General features: G+C 41.5%; 1 protein-coding gene across 15 annotated transcripts in view; it reads left to right on the forward strand.

The window, feature by feature from the left end:
* Positions 1-16,070, forward strand: part of ryr1b (ryanodine receptor 1b (skeletal)) — a 71,931-nt gene that overhangs the window by 29,402 nt on the left and 26,459 nt on the right. For 12 of the 15 annotated variants that reach the window (XM_031573673.1, XM_031573674.1, XM_031573686.2 and 9 more), the window contains 36 exons: positions 37-169; positions 339-433; positions 540-675; positions 814-997; positions 1,283-1,391; positions 1,479-1,599; positions 1,706-1,875; positions 2,035-2,255; positions 2,372-2,462; positions 2,567-2,707; positions 2,798-2,958; positions 3,093-3,171; positions 3,660-3,749; positions 3,860-4,006; positions 4,120-4,197; positions 4,340-4,415; positions 4,599-4,722; positions 4,821-4,936; positions 5,139-5,206; positions 5,390-5,511; positions 6,239-6,288; positions 7,941-8,001; positions 9,006-9,132; positions 9,244-9,352; positions 9,456-9,537; positions 9,631-9,761; positions 9,859-10,179; positions 10,436-10,679; positions 10,871-10,958; positions 11,140-11,232; positions 11,579-11,593; positions 14,287-14,454; positions 14,654-14,713; positions 14,846-14,980; positions 15,144-15,256; positions 15,348-15,444. In XM_031573673.1, the coding sequence (XP_031429533.1) occupies positions 37-169; positions 339-433; positions 540-675; positions 814-997; positions 1,283-1,391; positions 1,479-1,599; positions 1,706-1,875; positions 2,035-2,255; positions 2,372-2,462; positions 2,567-2,707; positions 2,798-2,958; positions 3,093-3,171; positions 3,660-3,749; positions 3,860-4,006; positions 4,120-4,197; positions 4,340-4,415; positions 4,599-4,722; positions 4,821-4,936; positions 5,139-5,206; positions 5,390-5,511; positions 6,239-6,288; positions 7,941-8,001; positions 9,006-9,132; positions 9,244-9,352; positions 9,456-9,537; positions 9,631-9,761; positions 9,859-10,179; positions 10,436-10,679; positions 10,871-10,958; positions 11,140-11,232; positions 11,579-11,593; positions 14,287-14,454; positions 14,654-14,713; positions 14,846-14,980; positions 15,144-15,256; positions 15,348-15,444 (4,356 nt within the window). The remainder of the gene's footprint in view (positions 1-36; positions 170-338; positions 434-539; positions 676-813; positions 998-1,282; positions 1,392-1,478; positions 1,600-1,705; positions 1,876-2,034; positions 2,256-2,371; positions 2,463-2,566; positions 2,708-2,797; positions 2,959-3,092; positions 3,172-3,659; positions 3,750-3,859; positions 4,007-4,119; positions 4,198-4,339; positions 4,416-4,598; positions 4,723-4,820; positions 4,937-5,138; positions 5,207-5,389; positions 5,512-6,238; positions 6,289-7,940; positions 8,002-9,005; positions 9,133-9,243; positions 9,353-9,455; positions 9,538-9,630; positions 9,762-9,858; positions 10,180-10,435; positions 10,680-10,870; positions 10,959-11,139; positions 11,233-11,578; positions 11,594-14,286; positions 14,455-14,653; positions 14,714-14,845; positions 14,981-15,143; positions 15,257-15,347; positions 15,445-16,070) is intronic. The other 3 variants (XM_031573675.2, XM_031573680.2, XM_031573688.2) reach the window with 1 other exon arrangement.

Raw genomic sequence — 16,070 nt, forward strand, 5'->3', positions numbered from 1 at the left:
CATCCCCTTTCTTCTATCGCCCTCTTTCTATAACAGGAAATTCGATTCCCTCAAATGGTGACCAACTGCTGTCGTTTCCTGTGCTATTTCTGTCGCATTAGTCGTCAGAACCAGCGCTCCATGTTCGACCACCTCTCTTACCTGCTGCAAAACAGTGGCATTGGCCTAGGTGAGGAAAATTGTGACCGGTTAAAAAAAAGCAGCATGCATAAAAGCGAAAAACTAAGCAAGGGTGGGAATCAAGAGACTGAAGAGGTTTGGCTTTTCTAAATGAATGGTCTGGGGAGGAATGTGAACCAATTGTATTTCCTCCAAAAGTATTTTTTGTGTGTTATCAGGGATGCGTGGGTCCACGCCCCTAGATGTGGCTGCTGCATCGTGTATTGACAACAATGAACTGGCCTTGGCTCTGCAAGAGCAAGACTTGGAGATGGTCAGACATTGCATAACAGATATGCTTTCAAATGCATTCATCTATTGTTTTAAAAAACATTTACAATATAACCATTTTGAAATGTCTCTCCCACTATGCTCTGTAGGTTGTGACATACCTGGCTGGATGTGGCTTGAGGAGCTGTCCCATGTTGTTGTCTAAAGGCTACCCTGACATTGGCTGGAATCCTGGTGGTGGAGAAAGATACCTGGACTTCCTTCGCTTTGCTGTCTTTGTCAACGGTCAGTATGTTACAAAAAAAATCCTCTAAATGGTCAAGTGTTCTTGTGAACTTCTGGAGCATCACTGAAGTACTGAAACTGTTTGTAGACCATAGAGAACAGTATTGCTGTATCAGAATGCCTGTTTGTCTACCATAGGAGAGAGTGTGGAGGAAAACGCTAATGTGGTGGTGCGACTCCTTATTCGCCGTCCTGAGTGCTTCGGTCCTGCCCTGCGAGGTGAAGGAGGTGCTGGCCTACTGGCTGCCATTGAAGAGGCCATTAAGATCTCCGAGGATCCTGCCAGAGATGGACCCACAGTGAAGAAAGACAGGCGTTTCGGGTAACAGAATTCTGTACAATATGTTTGGGGAGGGAAAAGGGATTTAGCCTGGCAAATCACTATCTAAGGAATTGGGAATAAAAGGTACTGTCAGATATATCACTTAGTTCAGAAGATTGTAGTACTCATGTTGACAGGATTGTTGACTACGTAACGTAATAGGCCACACCAATGGGCACACATTGTTGCAAAGCTGTATCTGTACTTTGTGCTTCTGTTTGTAAATCTCTCACTTTGCATTTGTCTCTGTCTCTGAGATTCTTCTAATGTTTTCTGTTATGACAGGTTTGGTGGTGAGCAACAGGAAGAAAACAGGGTGCATTTGGGAAATGCTGTAATGTCTTTCTACTCTGCACTCATTGACCTGTTGGGCCGCTGTGCTCCAGAGATGCACGTGAGTACATCCAGAGTTTAAAGATCAGGCTCTCTGACCTGTTCTGGTATCTGGGTCTGTATCTGATGGTTGTTTTGTACCCTACAGTTAATCCAGGCTGGCAAAGGGGAAGCCCTGAGGATCAGGGCAATTCTGAGGTCTCTAGTGCCCATTGAAGACCTTGTTGGAGTTATCAGTCTGTCTGTCCAGATCCCCACTTTTGGAAAAGGTGAGAAGGAACAGTGTATTTATTTAACAGCTTAAAAACATTATTTCTTTCTTCATTCTTTGTGGCCCTCTCATCTTCATTTGTGCCGCTATTTCTTGTTATCCAGAGGGTCAGACTATAGAGCCAAAGATGTCGGCCAGTTTTGTTCCAGACCACAAGGCGTCCATGGTACTGTTCCTGGACAGAGTCTATGGCATCGACAACCAGGACTTCCTTTTGCATGTCCTGGAAGTCGGATTCCTTCCTGATATGAGGGCATGTGCTTCTCTAGACACAGTGAGTGGGGTTCAACTCAATACCTGAAAAAATATGAATTAATGTACATTAATATACAAGATTATTTTAGTGTCCTAAATGTTATTTATGAATTGTGTTCAGAGTACTGAATCTATTATGGGCACTGTTCTGAATTGTATTATTCATGTCCTTCTGCAGGCTGCGTTTTGCACCACAGAGATGGCTTTGGCTCTTAACCGCTACCTGTGCTCAGCTGTGTTGCCCCTCATCACCAAGTGTGCCCCTCTTTTTGCGGGCACTGACCACCGTGCCATTATGATCGACTCCATGCTACACACCATCTACCGGCTGTCCCGAGGCCGGGCCCTCACCAAGGCCCAGAGAGACGTCATAGAGGAATGCCTCATGTCTCTCTGCAAGTCAGTGTCCCCTCATTTATTAATCAGTGTACACTTAAAGCCAATTACATGAGTGGTGATAACATCAATAGATCAATTTATGCTTTGACTATACTTACTGTACCACACTTCCACAGATACCTTCGGCCATCCATGCTACAGCACTTGTTGAGGAAATTGGTATTTGATGTTCCCATCCTTAATGAGTATGCTAAAATGCCCCTTAAGGTATGTTAGGAAAGTAAGGTCCAATAAGTTCATTAAAATGTTAATTAATCGTATCTCATTTCTGTATTTGTACTTGATTATGCTGTTTCTTTTTTGGGGCTTAGCTGCTGACCAATCACTATGAGCGCTGCTGGAAGTACTACTGCCTTCCAAATGGCTGGGCCAATTTTGGAGTCAGCTCCGAGGAGGAGCTGCATCTTACTCGCAAGCTCTTCTGGGGGATCTTTGAGTCTCTGGCACACAAGGTTAGATCCAGTAAACTGACAGTCAACTTTGCTAATTTCATACAGTTTTGGCACACCTCTTTAAAGAATGATATATACTTTCCTCCTTAGAAATTTGATGCAGAGCTCTTTAAGATTGCCATGCCATGCATCTGTGCCATCTCCGGCGCCATCCCTCCAGACTATGTGGATGCCGCCTACTCTCAGACTGAGAAGAAGGCGTCTGTCGATGCCGAGGGCAACTTTGATCCTAGGCCAGTGGAGACCACAAAGTGAGTATGGTTGATGACTTAACAAAAGTGATACCACCTTCTGATCATTTACATTTAGAACAAATTATATTGGGCTCATAATTCACCGATCAGTGCGTGGAGAACTGACTGAATTATTTTTTTAATTATTGTAGCACCATAATACCAGAAAGGCTGGATATCTTCATCAACAAATATGCAGAACATACTCACGACAAGTGGGCCTTTGAGAAGGTGAGACGGTCATACAATGTGTACTGTTTATGGCATTGATTTTGTGTTCTGGCGTTGTAAAAAAGAAAAAGTCTGTACTGCACCATCATAGGGCCACTGTGAGCTCCAGATACTGAGGACCCAATGCCTTACACAAACGGGCAAATCCTCACTTTATTTCGAAGATAAAATGGATGGAGTAAAAATTAAGATGCCTTCTGATTTTTTTCTTCTTCTTACTATTCCCCTTTCATCCACTTTCTCCTTAGGTGTGTGGCCTAATGTAATGCCTTAAATTGAACCAGCTTTAAGTTGTGGAACTAACCCCAAGAGGTGGTCTCTGCTGTTCATTTGTGGTGCAATTTATTTTCTAGCTCACTGTACCATCGTAGCATGTTTACTTCTCTTGACTTTGGTGTTGCCATGTGACTGCATTGATAGTTCATGAAGTTCTTTGCAGGACATGCATAACAAGACCCAACATTGTTGCTTGTCTTTTTTACATTCAGATTCAAAATAACTGGTCTTATGGTGAAGTGTTGGACGAAAATGCCAAGACACATCCTATGTTGCGACCTTACAAGACGTTCTCTGAGAAGGTTCACTGTCCTACTTTTCTATTCTAGTATTTGCACTCTGCTTGGCAAGACACATTTCACAAATATTGACAAATTGCATCAAATTCTATGTGTTTTCATATTATTTTTAGGATAAAGAAATCTATCGCTGGCCCATCAAAGAGTCTGTTAAAGCCATGATTCAATGGGAGTGGACATTGGAGAAGGCCAGGGAGGGCGAGGAAGAGAAGGTGGAGAAGAAAGTCACCAACACCAGGAAAGTGTCCCATACGGCACAGGTACAGTGAAACATCTGAAGAATGGCCTGAAAGTGGAGGTGTGCAATATTGGTGCATTTGGATTCTATGTGTTTTAAACTTAAACTTTTTGAATTGCCCTGATTCTTTTACAGGCAACCTATGACCCCAGCCATGGATACACTCCACAGCCAATAGATGTATCTAGCATGGGACTTTCCAGGGAACTTCAGGTATCACAAATTCTATATGAGTACACCCCAGAAGAAACAGTAATATTGGAGCACTTTTGTGAGGCAGGAATACAAATGTGATCATGATTACTCTTGGTTTGTTTTGTTTCATATGAGCCCATCTCTTTTGGTCTCTTTTTAGTCTATGGCTGAGCAGCTGGCTGAGAACTATCACAACACCTGGGGCAGAAAGAAAAAGATGGATCTCCAATCAAAAGGTCAGTGTATGGTAGTCATACTTGAAAATACCGGAAAGGGAAAATAGAAACAGTAGTTGGGCAGTAGAATACACTCCTTGTTTAATGATTGAGATGTTCAGTCTTAACGGCTTAAAACTGACAAATGTTATAGACACTGGGATCTGTTGGTTCAGTCTGAGAAATGGAATTGGATTTGTTTAGGGGGTGGCACCCATCCTCTGCTTGTGCCCTATGACACCCTGACGGCCAAGGAGAAAGCCCGGGATCGTGAAAAAGCTCAGGATCTGCTCAAGTTCCTCCAGCTCCATGGTTTTGCTGTCACAAGGTAACTTAAGATTGTACTTGGAGAAAACGTGTAACATGAGTCATTACGTATATAGGTGCTCCCTCATCATCCATATGTCCATATTGTTTTCTTTGCAGAGGCCTGAAAGACATGGAGCAGGAGATCTCTTCTATTGAGAAACGTTTTGCTTATGGTTTCCTGCAGAAGCTTCTGAAATGGATGGAAATAGCCCAAGAGTTTATTGCTCATCTAGGTACAATTTAGTTGGTTTATTCAAAATGTTCAAAAGAAAAGGTTTTAATCTTCCACCATGTTCCTTTGACCTGCTTCGAGACTCTCCAGACACTGCTATTACTACACTACTACTACGGCACAATTAGCGCTATTATGATCGCGTGAAATACGATCATAAAATCAGGTTTGTTGATTGATTTATCAAACCTCTTTTCTTTCAGAGGCTGTTGTGAGCAGTGGCAGAGTGGAGAAATCCCCCCATGAGCAGGAGATCAAATTCTTTGCCAAGGTGCGATTGGGCCACAGGCTCCTGATAAAGCTCAATGAATCACCTTTCCTTTGATATGCCTTTAAGTGCTGCTTTTTAACCACAACCACATACCAGTCTGTACCTCAGACATTTTGTCTAATTGTAGTACCAACCTATTGATACTTTTGGGAACCTACATTTCTTTTTTTTATTCTCTTCCAGATCCTGTTGCCTTTAGTCAACCAATACTTCAAGAACCACTGCCTCTACTTCCTCTCCACCCCTGCCAAAATTCTGAGCAGTGGTGGACATGCCTCTAACAAAGAGAAAGAGATGATTGCCAGGTGATTCAAACTGTTTTGTCGCAGTAGGGCAAGCTAACTTTATTCATCCAGCAGTAGCTATATCTATTTCACATAGATATGTGTATTAAAAATGTTTTAGGTGACAGAATTTGATTGGATACACAATTAGCTGTGATATATACGCTAAAAGTCAAACTTATTTTATGACGTTATGTTATGTCTTGTTTTGTTAAACAGAACGTATTCTGTGTTATGAAATCATTCTAAGCATTCAGTTTAGCACACAAAATGAATCATCTGTTTTGTTGTCTGTACATGTTCGGCTTTCATGGACAAAATGTAGCATCTTTCGTATTTTTCGTGGGCAAAATGTATTATAGTGTTTCTTGATTTCATTGTAAATTAATGACAATGACAATGTCAGTTAAATCATTTTTAAGCACAATATGCAGTCTGTCTATGAAAATGAATGGTTGACAGTGCCTCATAGTTTGTAGTTAATTTTGCTGATGTTTTACAAGAACCAATTTCTCTCTTGAAACTGAAATCATCGCAGAAACTGCGTCCCCTCTGTCCTATCCACTGTCCTTTTCCTGTTCCACTTTCCCAAACAGCACATCCTCATGTCTTTCCATCAGACTATTTCCCTTGCTCCTCTTTGACTAGACCTCTGGTTTTACTTTCTCCTCTTCCCTGGCCTGAATATTACCCCTACCTTTTTTCCATCCCTCCCCTCTTTCCTCCTTGTCCTCGTCCTCCTCCTCAGTATCTTCTGTAAGTTGGCTGCTCTGGTGAGACACAGAGTTTCCCTTTTTGGTAAGAAACCTGCATGAGGGGCTGATGCTAAAGCTTTTCCTTCTCTCAGCTCTATTTTGGTTTGCCATGCTCTTTTCTCCACTACTTTCCTTCCCTTTTATCTTAATGTCTATGTTCTACTTTTTCCTTTCACTCACAAAGTGACCAGTCTCTGTGTCTTTGCCTTGCTTTGCAGTGTCTTGTGCTCTTGCTTTATTTGTTTTTTTCACAGAGTGATATCTCCTGAAATGTGATCACACTTATAGATGTCATGCATTTAATGCCAATAACAATAATGACTGAAAGATTCATTCCAGATGTGGATATATTTCTGCATTTTTGCTCATGTACTAAATCCCAACACAGGCATACCTTAAGTTCCTGTTATAGTGTATAGCAGCATTCCATACCTCAATGATGCATACATAATTGACTCAGATGAAAAATGTGATGTTACCACCGTAAAGTTATGGACAGAAATGTGGGAAAACATTATGTGATCCTGTTATCGTGGGTCCATTGCCAGGTTGTTGCAAAATTTGCTAGGAGCAAACACTAGTTTCATTAACAAACAAACTCAGGTATTTGGTATTTTCATGCCATGCACAAGGTCATCAGTCCCCAATGTGTGGGTGGCGGGTGGATTATTTGGTGTGTCTATGCTAAGACCTTGGAAGAAAATTATCATTTTTAACACACATTGCAAAATTACCACATTTACTTAGGTGTTAATTAAAGGCAAAATAGCAACTACGTGCACCTGTGAGGGTTGCCCATTTAACTATTTATCAGCTAGCATAGTGAACTCAGTTGCAATTAAATTAATTTGAATAAGGTCACAGTGGCAGTTGAGGTAATGTTTTGCAGGCTCTCTTTGTGGAAAAAACGATGATGTTGCAAATGTTATATGGAAACTGTAGCAGAGGATGATGATTGTGGCGTCCCTGAGGAACTAGAGAATGTTACGTTTGGGCTTTGGCTTTGTTGTGTTGTTTGTTGTAGCTTATGTTGTTTTTAAGATTTGACTTTGACAGGCATTAATTAACCCACTTATTTTTGGGAACACAGTCATCCCTCAAAGCAGGCACTACAGGCACATGTTGGTTATAGCAACAGAACAGCAAACTCAGAAAATACATTGATGTGATAATTATGCTGCTCTGTGTCACTCGCTCTGAGTTTCACATGTGTATGTCTGCTTGTCACCAGTAGCACGGGTCTGAATTTTTGTACTAACTCAGAAGACACAAAATCAGGGCATACTCTTGAATTGATATCCCTGCCTAGCCCTGCCCATATAGACCTAACCCTCTTGAGTACATAAATGGAAATAGCATTTCTTGTCCCCTCCTTCTAACGTGGCACTGTAGATGTTCTGTGTTGTGTCATTTCCTGCTAACCCACCATGTTTTGCCTAAAATATTAAATTCTTCTAGAATAAACATGTACACAGATAATTGAAGATCACAAAAGAAGAAGATTACATAAACTGTTATAATCAATATGCGCGGAGCTGTCCATTTGATAGACCCATGTATTGTTCATGTATTGGAAAGCTTATGTGAGCACACATGCTATCTTCCATATGAGACTTGAAAATGCTGTACCTCCTCTAGCTGTGTAATTAGCGCTGTATTGCTAACCTCTATTGCTAACCTCACTATTATTTGCAGGAACGGATGCCTCAGCTGTGGTGAACTGCCTTCATATCCTGGCAAGGTCTTTGGATGCTAGGTAAGATCTGGAGTCATCACACAATCTTTTACAGGCCTGAGTTTAATGCATTTAGATTCAGCTCCTCATCATCATACAGCCAGGCACAGGCAGACACACCTACCATGTGAATGCATGTTCATGTATCTTGCCTCAAAGTGATACCTTGGCGAAAACATATTTTGATTTTCATTGAAAACCTGCATTGATTTTCTACCCACATTTCATATAGCCGATTCATTGATACTTGCAGGATGTTCAAACCTAGCTTCTTTCTCTTTTGTTGCTTGTCACTTGCTAGCATTGCTAACAAGTAATGGAGGTGTGTGGGTACAGAGAAGCATTATAGTGAATACATACCTACCAAAATGCAATCCTCGCACATTTTCTTCAAGCAACGTCTAGTTCTTCAGTGAGTACACACAAACTTGCTGTTGTGGTGTCAGACACAGTTTTGCTTTGTTTTATCTCTTAACAACAACTCCACAACTACAGTGAACAGCTGAGGGATCTGATATGTTAATGGAAGCCATCTTGGAATTTGAACAGCAAGCTAATAGGGAATGGGTATAATCACTAATAAACTGTCAAAATGAGCAAATTACCAAATTACCAAAGCTTCTCTATACTGAGTGTTTAGTCATTGAGCTACACTTTTGCTATTTATTTAATAGTTTTTTTAGTGATATATTAAGCTCTTAATGAGTGGAACATACCAGGTAGTGGAACAATCACATAAAAATGGATGTTAAGTTAATTTAAGTCCATCTGAGTTGCTCCTGGAATGCTGCAGGTGTGCATGATCAGATAGAAATACATGTGTGATGACAAAAGGGTATATGAAACAGACATAAAGACGATAAATGAAAACTGAAATAACTGAAAATTAAAATAATCACAGGGCAAAAGAATATGTAGGGAAATAAATAAATGGACATTGTTAATTGAAACATTCATACAAAATAATGAACTGACCATCAAACCCTTTCACACTATCAATTCTTCATTTCCTTTATTGTCTTCAGGACTGTGATGAAGTCAGGGCCTGAGATTGTGAAGGCAGGTTTGCGCTCCTTCTTTGAGAGTGCTGCTGATGACATAGAGAAGATGGTGGAGAATCTCAAATTAGGCAAAGTGTCCAGTCGCAACCAGGTGGGTCAGCCTTGTTAGCCTTAACCAATCCACTCCCATTCTACTCCTCCAGTCCTACTGCTCTTCTGGTTCACAATGTGACCCTCCTCTCAATTCTGTCTCCTTGTTTAGGTCAAGGGTGTATCCCAGAACATCAACTACACCACCATTGCTCTACTGCCAGTGCTGACCTCACTATTTGACCATATATCCCAGCATGGTTTTGGAGATGATGTCATCTGTGTGTATCTACATATTTTAGTGTATTTTGATCCAATTAATGTCCCTTGCCAGTAGATGAATGTTAAGAGTTCCATCTGCCTCTTTATTCTCTTCTCAAACAGTGGATGATCTGCAGATATCTTGCTATCGCCTGATGTGCAGCATCTATTCAGTTGGCACAGTCAAGACACCACATGTAGAAAAGTGAGTATCCGGCATTACCTAGCATCAGTACCTAGCACATTCTGTTGAGATCCAGATCCTGATCCACAGCCTGTTTTGTTCCTCCCTTTCTAGGCAAAGACCAGCCCTTGGCGAGTGCTTGGCTTATCTAGCTGCAGCCATGCCGGTAGCATTCCTTGAGTCCCATCTCAACGAGTTTAATGGATACTCAGTCTACACGACCAAGACACCAAGGGAAAGAGCCAGTCAGTACATCCCCTTTGTGAAGCGTAGGTTCTGTCTGCTGAACATGTCTTTATTATAGTTTTTCACGCTTCTCTCCTTTTGTTCCTGTTTTGATAGTTCTGGGTCTGCCCAATGAGGTCCAGGAGCTGTGCCCTGACATCCCTGAACTTGATATCCTGATGAAGGAGATCGGGGACTTGGCAGAGTCGGGGGCTCGTTACACGGAGATGCCCCACGTCATTGAGATCACACTGCCCATGCTTTGCAACTATTTGCCCCGCTGGTGGGAGAGAGGCCTAGAGAATTACCCTGAACTAGACTCTCAGCTTTGCACGGATGTTACCTCAGACCAGCTCAACCAGCTGCTGGGTAGCATCATGAAGATTGTGGTCAACAACCTGGGTATTGACGAGGCCTCCTGGATGAAGAGATTGGCCGGTAGGCAGAGAGAGATTGAAGGATAATGGCATGTATGATGGGGCTGGGTAAGACTCAGTGGCAGAGAGGATTAAAGAATTCAACACTTTGTGAATTAATGATTGAATGCAGGTATGAAGGAGTGGGTAGAAATTGGGGAGATATTTGATTTCTTAATAATGTCTGCCCAGCCTGTTACAGCATTTGAACATTTTCAATGATAGTGGCACTAGGTTTGTGAAGAGTCTATGTGAGTGTGTCTCTCTTTTGTGCACAGTGTTTACCCAGCCCATAGTGAGCAGAGCCAAACCAGAGATGCTCAAATCCCACTTCATCCCCACTATGGAGAAGCTGAAGAAGAGGTCTGGCAAAGTGGTAGCAGAGGAGGAGCACCTGCGTATGGAGGGCAAAGCCGAGGACTTGGACAGTGAGGGCAGCACCATCAGAGATGAGTTTGCCGTGCTCTGTAGGGACCTGTATGCTCTCTACCCTCTGCTCATCCGATACGTGGACAACAACAGGTACTCGTCCTATCGTTACTATTTTAGTTCTGATATCATTACTCAGCATTGAGATGCCATGGGTTGCCTCTTTACTGGCCTCAGAACCTTCTACTTGTCAGTGAGTGGCGATCTGTGCAGGGCTAAAGCAGTCTGCCCATTTCTGTCTTAAGTTCTTATGACTTTTCCTTCCTTTTGCTGTTGTAAATCAGGGCCAGATGGTTGACATGTCCCGACCCTGATGCTGAGGATCTCTTCAGGATGGTGGGAGAGGTTTTCATCTCCTGGTCCAAGTCTCATGTGAGGGACCATCTCTCTTTCAAATCATTTTTATCTTCGCATAACCTGTTAAAGTTAGTTTCTCTTTCCTAAAAATATGTAACAGAGAAGTTGGCTCATTACATAGTTATTTGTTTCTTACTATATTGTAGCTCCTATCATAAAAAGGGAAACCCTCTCTTGATCTTCTTTTGATCAACAGAATTTCAAAAGAGAGGAGCAGAACTTTGTTGTGCTGAACGAGATCAACAACATGTCTTTCCTCACAGCAGACAGCAAGAGTAAGATGAGCAAGGTGAGGGACAACCCATGGTCATACGGTAGAACAGCCCTCTCAATGGCAGTCTTGTGCTAACATACTGTAGGTTGAGAGCCATATGATATGGGTTGCAACTGTCAGTTGAGATATGAATGCATATTTTCCTTCCTCTGTATAATGATTATATAAGGTATATACTGTATTTCAATTTTAGAATGCACTAACATTTTTAATTTTTTTTTCATATCATGAGGTGATTTTGATGTTAATGAAACAATATAAATAAGAGCAGCTACAGGACGGACCTCAGATGACTTGGACAGATTTTAACAGTGTTGTCTCTCTCTATGTTCTGTCTCTGTTTGGATGTCGGGGTCTCTAGGCCGGGGATGGAGAGGTTAGAACACGTTCCTGCACGAAAGCTGTGCTGACCGCATGGCACCACAAAAGAGGCTTTTCATCAAACTCCCACACACACTGGCATGGTCTCACACATACACTCAGTGCTCCAAATATAGACACATAGAATATCAAAATGCACACAAAAACAAGCAGACACACTCTCTCCAATACGCTCTGTCACAATTAGAAAAAAATAATAAATTACCATGTCAATAATCATACATGCACATACAGTATGCATCCATATATCAAAATGACTGTAGGGTTACAATATATCAAAGAGACAAACATAGGTGTAACTGCCAGTGTGTGAGGAGGTTTGGAAGGCAGTTTGATGAAGGCTCTCGCTGTAGATACCACAGCCAGGTGCATGGCACTCGACCCAGCAGATGTGCTTTCTGTACTGGTCCCGAGTTCCATTTCTCTGGCTCTCGAGTTTGATGGGTTTGTTGGGTCTTGTTTGTTGCAGGTCTACACAGACTTCTCTTCTACTCTTCAGTCATGTCTGTTTATGTTTGGTTGATTGTGTTCAGATGATGAGATGAACATTTGAAGGATGCCCTTAATCTTCTTGTCTTTTTGCCGCATCTTCTATTAGTTATAATGTCTGGCCTTGATCCTCATTTCATACAGATTTGTTGTCCTGCTCACAGAAGTTAGCATGACCTTACAGGCTAGTGGTTGCTGACCGAAATAGGGGTGACTCTTATTGTTTATATGTTACCCACAGCTCACTTAAAGCACCCTGTAATCCACACACCCCCTATTATGCGATGGGTTGATCATTACTGTAAGCCCATCTATTATCTCACCCTGTGTCCTCCTCATGCCGGGTCACCCACTCTTCTGGGCACAGGGAGGACATTAGGGGAGTAGACAACAGTCAGTGATGATCATCCGCTGCAGTAAGATGGGGGGGGGGGGCAGACAGGTCACGATGTGAATTGTGGGGTTGAATAGGGAATGAGCGGATAGAAAGTGAAAGTGAAAGCAGTGTGGAGAGAGATGAAGGAGGGCAGCACAGGGGCGAGGAATCAGCTCACCCATGTGCTGCACTCAGGGGTGGGCTGTACCTAACTGCCACAATCATTGCATTACTAACAGCAGAGCTGCATTGTGTGTTTTCAGTTGAATAGATTATTTCATTTCCTTCCTATTGTCATCATTACTTATGCAGCACCATTTCTTTTCAGTGTGACTAGCGCTAACACTTACAGGCCAGAGCTGCACTTTTGACACACCATGTGTGACTTGAACATAAAGTCACTCTGTTTGTGGAAATAGATGTTAGTGTTTGAGATTGGTTGCCTCCCCAGCATGGTGTTTTATTCTGTTAGAGTTAATTAGACATATTTACACATATTGCAATATATCTTTTACCCAGTTGTAACAGTTAATATGAATAATTTATTATAAGAGGGACATAATCTTGCCATAAACATGTCATGGCATATGCCATATCTTGTCATCATTCATCATGCAAGTCCGGAACCAATGAGGTGACAGTGTCATGCTACTATAAAAAATTGGAATTGTTGTGATGGCTCTGATAACTGACTATGCTTATAAGCGGTCACATGACATTTGCTGATAATAGTCACATGACCGTTATCGCACTTGCTTCTGACTTGTCATGTCAATTTATGACACATTAGGCTTCATGCAGCAACGTTCTGTAAAGAGAAAAAATAAGAGAAGTCAACTTCAGATGCAGCAAAAGTTCTTAGGTATCTGTCTAGTGTGCTTAATGATGAATCCCATAGCATAGCATAGGTAACACACCCTAAACACTTTATAAGGGTAGGTGTTTGCCATGTGAAAATACTCTGGCACATGCCCAAGAATTGGAGAGGTTCCACCAAAAAGAGTCTGTAAGAAGAAGAACAACTTCAGCGGCAGTGAAATCGACATACTGTTAAATAAACGTATACATTTATAAGTAAATATAAGATATTCATGTTTTTCAAATGTAAAATGTATGTTTCATTGCGTTGGGCAAACAATTTGTGCACTGTGAAAATACTAACAAAGATTTGTAACAAAATAAGAAGAAATCATGGATACAAACTAAAAAAATAAGAGGAAATTTGTTTGAATATGGCTTCCTGCATGAGGCCCAAAATGCCATCTGCCATGACATGCTCGTATATCGTTTGTCTCATAAAGAAGGATTCAAGTAAAGTGTCACATTATGAATTACCCCCTCTACTCCCTTTTCCAAGAGTTTAACACGTTTAGCCTAACTCTTTCATTTTCCATCAGTAGAACAGATAATTCATTACTCTTTAGAAATTACTATCACCGTTAAAAATGTATAATACTATCCATTCAGTGTTGACCTCCAACTACTCACATTATCTTTTGTTCATTTAGTTTTCAGATAAGATCATTAATAATTTTGCCTGTGGATCAAGGCATATTTGACTCAATCTAATGTACCTATACCATATGCATCTACGCACCATATACTGAGAGGTACTTTTAGTGACAAAGTCAGTGATGCCAAATAATGACTCTTTCATAGCCTTCTTGTCATACTGGTATGTACACAAATGTGTAGCTCAAGTGAGGCTTTTGTCAACTATTCTTTTCCCTCAACGTTTCCGCTTCCTGAGGTTTTGGAAGGTACCTTTTCAGCCTTAGCAAGTGGGGCCTTGGTGCAGTCTGACGACAATATCTTTTGCACAGAGTGGAGGTTCAGAAGAACGTACCAAGAAGAAGCGCCGTGGGGACCGCTACTCTGTGCAGACCTCTCTCATCGTAGCTGCTCTGAAGAAGCTGCTTCCTATTGGCCTCAACATGTGCTCACCTGCTGACCAGGAACTCATTAACCTGGCCAAGATCCGTTACTCACTGGTAATGTGAAAGTTACCTTTCAAGTTTTTCTAATGATTGCTTAATAAGATGTTGAAATACAATAGATCATTGGAACTCAGTTGAAACCCCGCCTCAAAGGTGTAAGTGGGAATCTTGTGTAGAAAGAATAATATTATATACTAACTTTCACAACTTGGTTCTACTCTACTTCTACATAATCTGCATTTTTCTCTCACAGAAAGACACAGATGAGGAGGTGAGAGAGTTCCTGCAGGCAAACCTGCATCTTCAGAGCAAGGTAAGGTCAGATGAAGTGTATGAGCATGAATGATTAACCTGGGCCTGTTGGCTGTTATGAATGCGTTTTTTCTATTTTCAGGAAACGGGGCCCTTTTTCTGTGTCACTCTTCTTTATCTTCTCTTTGCCTAGGTGGAGGACCCCTCCATGCGCTGGCAGATGTCTCTATATAATGAGACTTCTGGGAAGTTGGAAGACGCTGAGAACCCAGAGAAGGTGGTGAAAAGAGTGCAGGAAGTGTCTGCTGTTCTCTTCCACATTGAGCTGGTAAGAAAACTGGAGCTTACACATATGCTCTACACCCCCCAAAGTCATATAAAGACATGGTGGCAACCATGTCAATTTCTCAAGATATCCAACCAACTACGCACCTATATTGTCATCCATCGGAGATAAACTTTGTTATTTGTACATTTCCCAAACCTTACAGACTGAGCATCCATTTAAGTCCAAGAAGATGGTGTGGCACAAGCTTCTGTCCAAGCAGCGCCGCAGAGCTGTGGTGGCCTGCTTCAGGATGACACCACTCTACAACGTCCCCAGGTCAGTTTCTTTTTTTAAATAGACCACACATATCTGTACATATCAGATAAGCAGTGTCGTCGATAATAGATGAGTAATTTGCTGTTTCCAGGCACCGGGCGTCCAACATGTTCCTGAATGGGTATAAGCGTAACTGGATCATGACGGAAGGCTACTCTTTTGAGGACAAGATGATAGATGATCTGTCGGTAAGGAAGCAGGAGCTTGTTTTTGCTTTGTACACCATGCTATTTTTTTTGTCGATTTTACTGCATTTTTAGTGCTTTCAGAATTCCGATTCACCTGTCATACCACCCTCTTTTTGAAACCAGCCCTTCCTTAAACACTATTATTATTATTATTATTAATAATTATAATAATAATAATAATAATAATAAAAAAACGTTATTTGTATAGCACCTTTTAATTGTATAGCACGTATTAATTGTACATTCAGGAGAGTTCTTGGTCCTCATCCCTGATACCCTTTTTGTCTGTTCACTGTTCACTGGGATGCCCTGTGGTGTTTAGAGAAGAAGGAGTCCGGTCTCAAAGAAGGCCAGGTCACACCAACATGTGAAATGTGAAACATATGTCTCTGTTTACATTTTCAGAAAGCGATGCCAAATGGGTGCACCAACAAAGCTTTCACATGCATAACATACCATGCACTATTGCTGGAAGATGTGAACCATCATCAGTCATAATAAATCTCATTGAGTAGTTTACCCACCAAGTCTAAGGGCATACATTAGCAAATGAGTGTATTAGCTACACTTTTGTCCATGTAACACACCAGGTTCTCATCACTGATGTTACCTTGTCCTCAGGTGAG

Source organism: Clupea harengus, chromosome 9, assembly GCF_900700415.2.
Source record: "Clupea harengus chromosome 9, Ch_v2.0.2, whole genome shotgun sequence".
Classification (NCBI taxonomy): Eukaryota; Metazoa; Chordata; class Actinopteri; order Clupeiformes; family Clupeidae; genus Clupea; species Clupea harengus.